Genomic DNA, 11,894 nt, shown 5'->3' with positions numbered 1-11,894 from the left:
ATTTTGTTGTTATGGCACCATTTTTCGATTTTCTTTGATCTTGCTCTCGTCTAATTCAATTTTATTGTGCTGATGTTTATCGAAGGAGTTTTTCTTGATTTGATTGGTTTTAAGGAAATAAAAAAAAACAATAAAGGGCCGTGTACACCATCCGGCATCGATGGATGTAGGTCGAGAAATAGGGCATGATGAGTAGCACTTAGTAGCCGGATGCTGCACTCCAAGCTGTTCCCCTCCAGACAGTGTAAAGACGGCCCAGTCACAAAAATAAATAACAAGTGGAGAGGAAAGCACCTATATATATATAGCACACATAGGGAAATAGAATGGAAGGATTAAAATAAAAATGGAACATCAAGGAATAAGCAAATGAAAAATGATAAGCAGCCAAACACTCAGTGCAGCCTTCCCTCCTCCACGACGGCGCTAATCGAAGTCTCACTGAGAACACGAGGCTTCAGGGCACGACATCCCCTCAAGCAGAGAACGCAGCTCCTCAGAAGTGCGAAGCTGATTTTCGTTCGGATGTAGCTTATAGTGTCGGCGTACGGCTCTCCGCGTTTTTCGCTGATCTTGGTTGCGAGTTGTTTCATAACGCGCGATGCTGATGGACCTGCACCACCCGAACAAGCAAAAACCAGTGCATTGAAGCTGCTGTGTTCGGTTTTGCGGATTCGCTCTTCGTACTTATTTCGCTTGATGCTCTCGTGATATTTGTATGCATCTTTTATGGTCTTAGGGCAGCTCTTCGCATGAGGGTTGAAAATCTTCACATCGAAGAAAGTGCGATTAAAGCGGGAGCCCCACAGACCGTTTGCCTTGATGTCCAGTCGAGCGTCATCATCAGTGGTGGTGGAATTACTCGAGAAGATTTCTCCATCGAGCGACTGAAGTTTTGGCTCTATCTGTACATCGTGGCAAACGTCATCCATCAGGTTTGCAAACACATCTCTAATTTCGTTGTGTCGTAGGTGCGTATAACCACCTTTAGCGCAATGGAGGGCATGGGTGAGGCTGAATTCTTTCCCGCATGGGCATATGGCTGGCGTGTTCTTCGCTTCCCAGGTGTAGCGAAGTGCTATTCCATCACGGAACTCAGTCTTCGTGAGGTCAAAACCATGTTTTGACAACGGAAGCGCGTTAAGCCAGCTTGATGCTCCTTTCTCCGAGGCCAGCTGGATGGTATACTTCATTTCTGGTAGATTGTTTTCGATTCTGGATTTTTTCGAGATGAGTTCACGTTGATTGTCTGCTTTCTGTCTGAGACTGATCTTGGTTTGTTCTACTTCACAATGTTGAATATTATTGAATGACGCCAATGGTCTTGAGAGTTCAACTGATTGCTCAAGATTTTTGTGAAGATCTTGTGGGAGGGCGATGTTAAGCCCACCCATTCTGAGAGGGAGAGAAAAAAGTTCTCTTTCCTCTTGGATTACTTCTTTGCCGACGATGTTCGGTATGACTCGGCCAAGCCTCTCCTCCACCTTGTCCAGAACCCCGTCCATGGAAGGTGTAGTACGCGAGAGGAAGCTCAACTTCTGTTGAACCCCCTTCGTCAAACATGCATAGGCATTCTGGGGAGAGGTGAGAGCAAATTGACCAAGTCTGTCTAAACTTTTTGTGTATTTAGTTTCTGCATCTTTCAGGAAATTTTTACTGGCCTCAGAGCTTCCGATAACTGATCCCAGGACTCGAGCGCCCTGCGTGATTTCCACATTTGTGCCTGCAAACACAGTTGACGCTTGGCGCTCGCCTCCTGGCTTAATTATCAACTGACAGTTCGGAGCATTGACAAGATATCCATACTTGGGACCAAGCTCAGTGAGCTTGTCGAAGAGTACCCTGATATCTTTTAGCTTACCAACGACGCTACCATCATCAGCATACCATTTTTGTGTCAAAGAGTCATTATGAAGTCTTGTTATTAGGGGTAGGATTGCGATTCCATACATTGCCATCGCAAGGGGATCGCCTTGTGTCGTACCTTCCTGAGACAGTATGGTCGACTTACCGATGTAGAGATGAGACGGGTGGCTATATTACTTTCGAATTCTGCTTGGTCCTCATTCAAGGAATTTCTTAATCGTTTTTCCATTTTCTTCAGTTTTACCTTTCTCCAGTTTCTTTACCATAGAAGTATTATAGGTCTCAAATGAAAAATTGTACCTCGTAATAGATTTTTTTTATAGGTCTTCACCTCTACAAGCCTATCGAGGGTCGTTCTAATATGTTTATTTCCACAGTTTGATTTTCCTTAACGCTGTTACACTTTAGTGAGTTCAATTTCTAATCAAAGTGAAGCGTTCTTTTTCAGATTTAATGGAACCGTAAGATAACAATGGCACACTCGACAGCAAAGGTACTGTGAAAGCGTTACTCTGAATGGGGGTCTTACCCATTATAGCCCCCCCCCCCCCCATGAAAATGTTACCCCCCCCCCTTTATGGTATATTAACAATGATGATGGGGGCTATTGGTTATCTGATCAGTAAGGTGGGGGGGGGGCTGTATTGGGAAATACCCCTAAATGGAATTTGGCTTGACATAGTTCTCAAATTAACTACCCGCATGTTTTCAGCCGTTATTGAGGCGGCCATTGGCAGCAAAAGATTCCAAAGCAGGGACGGGTGAAGCTGCGAAAGCAATTGATGGACTAGTGGAAGACCTAAATGACATATTTGATCGCAATTTGAGTGACATTGTAAGTGTTTGACCATGGATGAAACTGATTTTTGGAGAAACTATTTCTTTTGAAATCAGCGCTTGACTACTGCAAAAAAAACTTGGTAGAAAAATGTTTGTTATTTTATGGTAATCTATCGTTACTTCCACATAATCTGCTTCCTTTTCTTCTCTGCATTTTTCAAAGAGAAAACGTTTCTAAGAGAAAATGCGTTATTGTTAAATACTCAAAGGTCACAAATATTATCGACACAATTTTCAAGAATTATGTAAGTTGAAATATTGTTTAAATTTTGTTATCTTTTCCGTTTCTGCCGATATATGCATCCACATAAACGGAAAATATCCAAATTTTGATAACTTCGCGCTTTCATTTCAGTACCAAACTGCAGAAGACAACTCCTCGTACGCCCAAGATGACTCTCCGAGTGAGCGTTCGTACGACTCATACCCGCATGTCGAGAACCGACAGCCAAGTCCAAGGACTGCCTACCTGAAGAGTATGATGCGGAAAAAAGGCAGCAGAGCAAGAGAGTTCACAGAAGAGTAAGTGACCTAATGAAAACTTCCTGAATATTAAAATTTGAGCTTATCGTAGCATGAAGATCACTCCATCTTTTAAGCTTAGTCCCCTCAGATTTTAGCTTTGTGGCAGCCCGAATAATTTGCCAAGTTCTTTTTAACAACTTAGGTTTCACAGCCCTCAATATCGGTTTGAGGAAACAGATGTATTCAAGGTTTTTGCGACTCAATACTTGATAGTTTAGTTGCGATGAACTGCTTAGCAATACCAAGACCCACGAATTGTTCGTGTTTGAGATGTCCTCGGTTGTTAGTTTTTTAAAGTCGATAAGTTTTCGTGTATTTCTAGAGACATGTATCAATTTGGCTCCTACAACTCAAACGCAGGTCTTCATCAGCCTTTCAGAGTGAGAGGACCAAAACCATTCCATACTTCACACTCTATCAAGCAGCCTTCCGTTGTGTCTCTAGCATATCTCAATGGTAAAGTTATCTGAAATGTGAACTACTAATTTATGTTATCTTTGTCAACTTATCACTTTTATACATTTTTCGAGAATTTCTGGAATTGTTTATTTACCCGGATATAGCTATCAGTTTAATTGAGTAATAGGAGGACTGATTAAGAAATTAATTTGGCAACAACAGTATTAGTTATGTGCGTTGTTGTTGTGAAGGCCCCCTTGATTTCTCCGCGGTGCCTTTTGGGTTAGCCCATAAGACCTCGGGTGTGATGTCGCATTGACATAACAGTGTGTGCTTAACCGTGTCTTCCTCCTTTTTCATTTTTTCGCATCGGTTGGTGTCACTTGCCTTGATTCTTAAGTTGAGCCTTCGAGTTTCGCCAAGCCCAAGTTTTTGCAAAGCAGAAATTTGTTCGCCATTACAGCTTTTCTGACTTTCACTTTTAGGTCAAAATGCCGCACGAACAAGACTCCTTCGTGTAAAAAAAACAAAAAAGACCAATAGAAAACCAATACTCCTCCTTACCAGGTTTTGTTCAGTGATTGTGCCAGTTTTTGTCCGATTTTCGCCGTTTTTGTTTTTATTTATTATTATTATTATTATTATTATTATTATGAATTCGTGGATATGCCACTGGGGAATCACACCCCGCGTTTACAATCTAGGATTGGCACGACAGTTTGTACATAAACAAATAAAAATCCAAGTACAGGGATTGTTTTCAGTCCAATGTCTATTAAAATAACTCCACATGTATTCAATAAGTTTGTTCTTCAGATTCTCCGGGTTAAAGAAATCAAGAGCTCTTTGCAGGACGTTTATTCGGAATCCAGTCCTATACCAAAAATTTTGCCTCTGTATTTCAAATCTAGTGTCTGGAAGCACAACACGTCTCCTTCTACCGCTGTTGGTGATGTTGAATTCTTTCGAAAAGTCGACATTGTACCTTCCTTCCAAGATGTTACTGAAAAGTAGAAGGTCTTTAAGCACTTTAATGTAGAGTGGTGGTAATAAGTTTGATTTGATCAAAGCATCCTTGTAGTCAAAATTTCCGCAAATCCACTTCAGAACCTTTTTATTGAATTTTTCAATTATTTCGAAATTCGTTTTTCTTAGTTCCCAGCATTCGGATGCAGATAGCATCGACATTGATATTATTGATCGGTATAGGTCGACTTTACTCTTGGTGCAAATGATCGGGGACGTACTGCTTCTCAACCGAAAGAACGATTTTCTGGCCATTCCAACTCTTACTTTCACATGCTCGTTCCAGTTTAGTGATTCATCCATGAACAGGCCAACGTCACGAACAAGGCTTTTGTGGTTTAAATTTCTTCCATTCATAATAAAACAAAAATCTTCTAGGGTGTTCTTATTTCTACCGTACTGAAATTCGCTAATGGAACATTTTTTCAAGTTAAATAGTAGATGGTTTTGCACACTCCAGTTGTGAAGGGCTTGTAAATCCGTTTGCAGTTTTTCTAAGGATTCTTGTTCAGGTCTCCCATTGTAAAGAAGTTTTAAATCATCAGCAAATAGTAAGGCTAACGATGAGAAAACAGCATTGGGGAGATCGTTTATGTATATCAGGAAGAATAATGGTCCCAATACCGATCCCTGTGGTACTCCAGATGTTACAGTTCGCTCATTTGATAGCTGGTCACCTATTCGCACTTTCTGTGTTCTTCCTAATAAATAGTCTTGTATCAGTTCGAATAAAGCCTTGGAGATGGGAATTTGAAGTAACTTTTTCATCAGGATACTATGTTTTATTTTGTCAAACGCTTTGGAGAAATCAAACAAAATAAATAAATTAACAGAATCTCTCGAGTTCAAGTGTGAGTAAATATGAGACAAACTGTATAGTAATTGTAGTACAACAGAACGTCTTGGCCTAAAACCAAATTGGAAATTGCTTATTCGATCAGCAAACGCAGTGTAGAGTGGTGCAATGATAAATTTTTCAAATAATTTTGCGACAATGTTTAATAGAGTATCTGGCCTATAGTTCGAAACTTCTCTTTTGTCACCATCTTTGTATATCGGACTGACAATACCAGTCTTCCAAGCAGATGGAAATTTGCGCAATCGCTTGATATTACAGAACAAGTTTTTCAGGGACATAGCTATTGATCCCCCGCATCTTTTAAACAATAATGGTGGTATCGAATCTTGACCTCTGCTCTTCGAGATGTTAAGTGACTTTAGCTCTGTTTTGATTAAATCTTCCGTAATTAAGATGTCATTTTCCCCAAAATTATGCTGTTCACTTGGTTCGGGAAGGAACAGTTCAGCACTTTTTATCTCAGCAGTGAGCCATGTCTCAGTTAAAAGTAAAACGTCGAAATCAAGTCTGTATACATAGTCAGCAAATTTAACTCTTTTGTTCAAGTCGATCAAGCTTCTTACATTGTATAGTAAGATATTGATAGATTTTAGTCAGAAGCCAGATGCAGCAGCGTTTGAAACCGTTTTTCTGCGGCGTTTTTGAACCTGTAGCTGACTTGCAGTTCCCCTAATTGTGTATCTGTAGTTTATTGAGTCGTCTCCGTCCTTCTTTTTAGCTTCCTCAATCATTGAATTTATTTTTTCGCGGGTCTGTCTTGAGTAGTCATGAGAAACACTGATCAGTTGGAGTGTCGAATGCGATTCCTTCAAATTTCTCAATGATCTAAAGATGTTAATTTTATCCCTTTTCTCTTTGAGGACAATTTTCAGCGGTCTCGGTTTTGGTGAGCCTTCATTGCTAACTTTCCCAATTCGTATAACTTTTTCTATTTGATTTTCGTCCAGATCAATCCTTAAGCCCTCTTCGCAGAAATGAAGAAAGACTTGTAGGTCCACACTTTCTCTTTCCTTGGGAGTTTCGAGTTTGCTGTCTTGAACATTAAATAGTACCAGATTATTCTCCCGTTTTTCATTGTCCTCCTTTTCTTGTTCCTGCTGTTGTAGAGTTTCTTTCATTATTTTCTTCATGTTTGGTATGGGAGTCGATACATTGCTTTTTTGCCATGATGTCTTAATTTGATCCGGTATCTGCTGCTGTTTTTCAATGACTAAATTTATTTTGTTCTCAAGCTTTTGTTCAATATGCAACATTCTTTCATCAATGAATTTCTGCACTGTGTTTTCAAGCTTATTCTCATTCAGTTGTCGATCAGTTAACTGCTTTTGTATGCAGGCTAGCTTACTGCCAATTTCATTTATATCATCGGGTCCATCTCTGAGGAGTTTTTTACCACTTTCTTCGCAGTCTTTACACAACCAAATAAGCCCTGAAGTTTTTTGCAGACATCTAAGGACACTTGTAGCAATGCCGGAACAATCACCGGCGTGGTACCAGCAACCACATTTAAAACACGAAACTGATCCATCTTTGCATTCAAGATTACAGGTACCACATGGGTACTTCGTTGATTGAGTTCTAGCTTTATCTCCCATTTTCAAAGAGTTCAAGAGTTCAAGAGTACAAGCCCCTTCCTACCAGTTAAGGTTGCGAAGGCACTTGTATTTATACAATTTCGTAAAAGTCTGAGAAAAGTCTGAGCCCCTTCCTACCAGTTAAGGTTGCGAAGGCACTCTAACAAAATCAAAATCAAACAACACACTCGTGCTTATAACGAAAGATAAACAGATCGAATAACTGTACCGTTTAGAAATCGTCAGAGCCCCTTCCTACCAGTTAAGGTTGCGAAGGCACTCCAACAAAAACCAACAACACAGTCAAACAATCAAAATTTACCTATTGAGCTGTTTCTTTCTTCCGTTTCGCTCTTTCTCTCTCCTTCTTTGATGGCTTGTTTTTCTTTGGCTTGCACTGTTTCGACCTCTTCTTCTTGTCACTCTTGTAAAGGCTTTTCAAGTTCTTTCTGTGCCGCCAAACAGTTGAGAGCAGTCGGGCTTCAAGTTCAGTGGACGGGTGGGTTTGTTTTAGGTCGTCTAATACTTTGAAATCTTTACTCTTGCGATGGGATAGAAGGTTTGATTTAACGTCTAATATGGTGATTTTGCTCTCCAACAATTTGCGAAAAATGTCAGGGGCTCCCTCACGTCTACAATTATGTAAACCATATATGCCGGCCTCTAAAATCCCTTTCACGAAAAGGGCTCACAATAATCCGGTCTTTTCAAACAAGCACTGAAACTATTTAATATTTTAGTTTTAACTACTCGAAATTATTTTATTGGACCTTTTCTCGTTTTTATTAATAACCGAGTAATTTTTTGGTATCGAGTTTTTGCAATTCAGTAATGTTGTTTGGATAAGTGCAATTTGAAAAACATTTTGAAATTTATTTTTATGTTTCACGTATTTGAACTGTTTTCACTTCCTTTATCTCTCCAGGAAGTTGGCAATGTATCTATATAAGCGGAGAATCCAAAGTAATGAAATGCATTTGTTTTTCTACTTCAATGTTTTTTAATTTAGTTTTAACTTTAAAAAATCTGTTTTTTTTTGTTTCTGTATTTTCATAATGTGTCCATGATCTCATTCCAACATTCTAGCTTGTATTGTTCTAGCATTCTGCTAAGACCTGTAGTTTTATTTAATCGGGCTTTATCAGTCGTTTAAAAAATTAAATGATTGTAGCCTTTTTCATAGTTTTTTTATTTGCAAAATTTTGTATCCTTTTTTAGAAAATTTCATTTCCGTTTTTAAGAATTTTGTGCCCTATGATTGATTGCACAATGTGTCTTTTGGTTTGATTGTAGGGTTCTTTGAGACTAACATCATGATTTTTTTCATCACATTTAGACCTGTCAGTTTTTTCATCCTATCTTTTTTCGGCATCCCTCAGTGCCGTTTTTTTCGGAGTTCCCACGCTTTGGCTTGTTTCCGGATTCCTTTCAGCTATGTTTTTTGTTTTGTCGTCTGATGTTTTTTCCTTTTACATTTGTTCTCACAGCAAAGCTGAAAAAGTCAAATTTTCCGCATGACTTCTTCCTCTCTAATGGCGTTTGCGCGCGTGACCTCATTTCTCACTATCTTTTGCCATATTTTTGAGGTCATTTGCATGATTAAATTTTGATCATACGTGACTTAATTTACTATAAATAGCTTTTGCCTTTTAAAGCTTAAGTTTAATTTGATTAATTTAAGGTCAAAGGAAATCATAAATGTAATAGAGATCCCCGACAATAAGACTTCCGCAGAATGATTTTTAACAAGTTTTTTTAATAGCCGCACAGCGATACCCGGGGCTATTATTGGCCTTCTCTTGTTTTTTTGTCGTCATGATCTCTGTTACGACCATATGACGTCACAGCCACTTTTTGTTCATTCGTTAATGCAATTTCAACTGAATTGCATGCGTGACGTAATTTTTCGCTCTTAGTGGAGCAAGTTTTGTTCATTCGCGTGATAAAATTATTGGTCACAATTGACTTACCTCACTCTCAAAAATGACTTCCTCACTTTGAAATTAACTTTTATTTACTTCAATTCAAAGAGATAAGATCAAATGGGCGTGTGTCACTCTAAATGAAGGTTATTTGAGATCAGCTAATAGAGGCAGCAATAACTTATACAGATTTTTAATCAAAGTATAACAGATCAGCCTTCAATGAAAAGACATTTTTTTGGTCTGTCTTTTTTACTGTTTTTTTCTAGACTGCCGATCTACGAATCTATTGCGGCTATTTTCTGGCAATCTGCCAGCTATGTTTTTAAAATTTATAGCTGTATGTTTTCTACATAGGTCTTTGAGCGGCTCAAATAACTTTATAATCTGAGCTGTATCTGTTTACCTAAATTATACGGCACGCAAGTCTATTTCAGTTCGAACCTCGTGTTTTTTTGCACCCGTTAAACATTAAGCTACGCTCCCTCTAAATTAAATTGCCGACATCTGGCGTTCCAGAGCAATTCACCCGCCGTTAGTCGTTTTATGTTTACAATTCACAGAAATTTTACAATCCAAACAATTTAAATTTTATTCGGTCGACGTGTTTGTAAGATCTGTTCTCTCATTTTCATGATTTTTTATGTCAAATTGAAGTTAAAATTGTGGTCACTCTGAAACCGGCGGTAGAGCGGAAAATCGAATAATTTTTTGTCGTGCAATTTTGTGGCGTGAATTTTAAATTAGAATTTTTTTCTCGCTTGTGGTTTCTTGTTCACATGCGGCAACTTAAATTGTAGGTTTCAGACTTAACCGGCTATATTTTTGTTTTTCGTCGTCAATATTTTTTCTTAGAACATGACGTCACCATCACTTCAAATCTGCTTTTTGTTCATTTATTGAACTATTTTTGATTGAATTGCATGCATAACATCCTTTTCACTCCTGGTGACGGGAATTTTGTTCAATAGCGTGATTCAGTTTTTGGTCACACTCGACTTACCTCACTCTAAAAAATGAGTTTCCTCGCTATCAAAATGACTTTGCCTTTTTAAATTCAAGGAGAATAGGTTACCAAAGTTTATGTCTCTTCAACTAAAGGATCTTTGAGAACAGATAATAGAAGCAGCATTAAGCTATACAGATGTTAAATCAAAATATTACATCTCATCGAATGAAATTTAAAGGAATTTTTTGCTCCGATTTTTAATTACCTCGTTGAGACTGCAGAGCTGACAGGGCTGGCAGATTTTAGATTTGCCAACGATGTTTATAGTTGTCATTGTAGAAATTGAAATGATAATATTAGTTCCTCACATCAGCGTTTTTTTTTTACTTGGGACTTTAAAATTAGCTGAGAATTTTTTTCAAACGATGTGTCGTTGAAACTCCCATTAAACTGAAGTCGATGCCATTTAGCATTTATTACAAGGTTGTTAAAAATGATATCTGACACTGTTGTTGAAACCGAATCTTCAAAATAGTAGAAGGAGGCGCTTCAAAAAAATAAAGACACTTCTGACTATAGTGTTAAATTATTTACCTTTTTCGATTTCTCTATTTTATAAGCGCTTTGAGCGTTAGCCATTGGACTCAACCAAAGGAATCACATCGAACCTTAATTTTAAGTTTTACGTCAGTTTTTTTGAATATTTAAAAATTTCTAAGCATTGAGAATACGATCGTTGTTTCTATTAGAATTACAATTCGATTAAATTGTATTGAAAGCATCGCTTTTTTGCTGAAATGGTTTATCTCTTCAACTGCAGCCAAAGACCGGCATCAGGCATCAATTCAAGCAAGCAAGGCTTTTAACAAGCAAGCTGCCTCAGCATCGGCTGTTATGGCGGCCGCAGAAGCTAAAGCGGCCGCATTGAAAGCCAAAAATTGCAACAGAAGCAAACTAGCGAGAGCCAAATCGGCGTCAGCTTGTTTCGAAATGTGCACTGATTGTGGGAAAATGCAGTTCATGGGAGCAGAGATTAAACCACTGACTCGTACCGCTTCCAAAAATAAAACTCCGAGACATTAAGCAATCTATTTGTGTGCTATAGAGTGAAAATGTTTGTCGTCTCGGATCTGCTTCCTTTCCCTGAAATATCATGTCATTTAATTGTTAAAATTTAAAGGCAGTTTGAATCAGTTTTGGTTTGGGATTGGTTGGGTTATTAAGAGGCAGGTATTTTCATAGAGACGTGAACAAAATGATGTTTTGAGTGTCAGGACAGAATAATCAAATTATAGCCAATATTTTATCCTATCGTAAAAATAGCCATAACGACTATTAATAATAACATGGGAGATTTGCATCCGCTGTGCTTCGCACGGGAAGTATTCCAACCTATCAAATTACCATTTTTTAATGAATGTATGAGAGGAAATTTTGAGTGAAGGCAAGAACAATGAGTTAATTTGAAAAATCAGTGTTGAATTCAAAAAGATTTCCATTCTTCGTTCAAATCAACCATTGAAATAAATTTCGGTGTAGGTTTCCTCGATCAACCACAATATCATAAATACCGGCATTAATATTTTTGAGAACTAAATGTCATAATTTTGATAGGTTTAAAGAATCAGAATTGTTCAAGCCAAAAGTGCGATCAAAAAGCAGCAGCGAGCGTTTGGATTTTACAGATGTTCAATTCTACTAATTATTTATTGAAACTCAGCATCTGATAAAAAATATATTGCTAAAAATATACTGATAAAAATATAAAAAAAATAAATGTTTACTTCAAATTGACCAACAGCTGCTTGAATGATAAAACAAGGAGGCTCGTTAATGTGCGTTTGCACACGATGTTCCGACCCGACTTTATCTATATTTTTGACTTAATTGTCAGGCAAATGAAGAGATATTATCAAAAATAGATGTTTGAGTTT

The 11,894-nt window shown here is 38.0% G+C and overlaps 1 protein-coding gene across 1 annotated transcript in view; it reads left to right on the top strand.

The window, feature by feature from the left end:
- The first annotated feature begins 1,506 nt into the window (after positions 1 to 1,506).
- The window catches only part of LOC142347853 (uncharacterized), a 35,906-nt gene continuing 25,518 nt past the window's right edge, over positions 1,507 to 11,894 (top strand). The window contains exons 1-4 of the mRNA XM_075398987.1: positions 1,507 to 2,359; positions 2,579 to 2,701; positions 3,062 to 3,228; positions 3,554 to 3,687. Of these exons, the coding sequence (XP_075255102.1) occupies positions 2,339 to 2,359; positions 2,579 to 2,701; positions 3,062 to 3,228; positions 3,554 to 3,687 (445 nt within the window). The 5' untranslated portion in view covers positions 1,507 to 2,338. The remainder of the gene's footprint in view (positions 2,360 to 2,578; positions 2,702 to 3,061; positions 3,229 to 3,553; positions 3,688 to 11,894) is intronic.

The sequence above is a fragment of the Convolutriloba macropyga genome, chromosome 10, assembly GCF_964194025.1.
Source record: "Convolutriloba macropyga chromosome 10, txConMacr16.3, whole genome shotgun sequence".
Classification (NCBI taxonomy): Eukaryota; Metazoa; Xenacoelomorpha; order Acoela; family Convolutidae; genus Convolutriloba; species Convolutriloba macropyga.
Note: the sequence above shows the minus strand (reverse complement) of the source record. Positions and strands in the feature narration are given on the sequence as shown.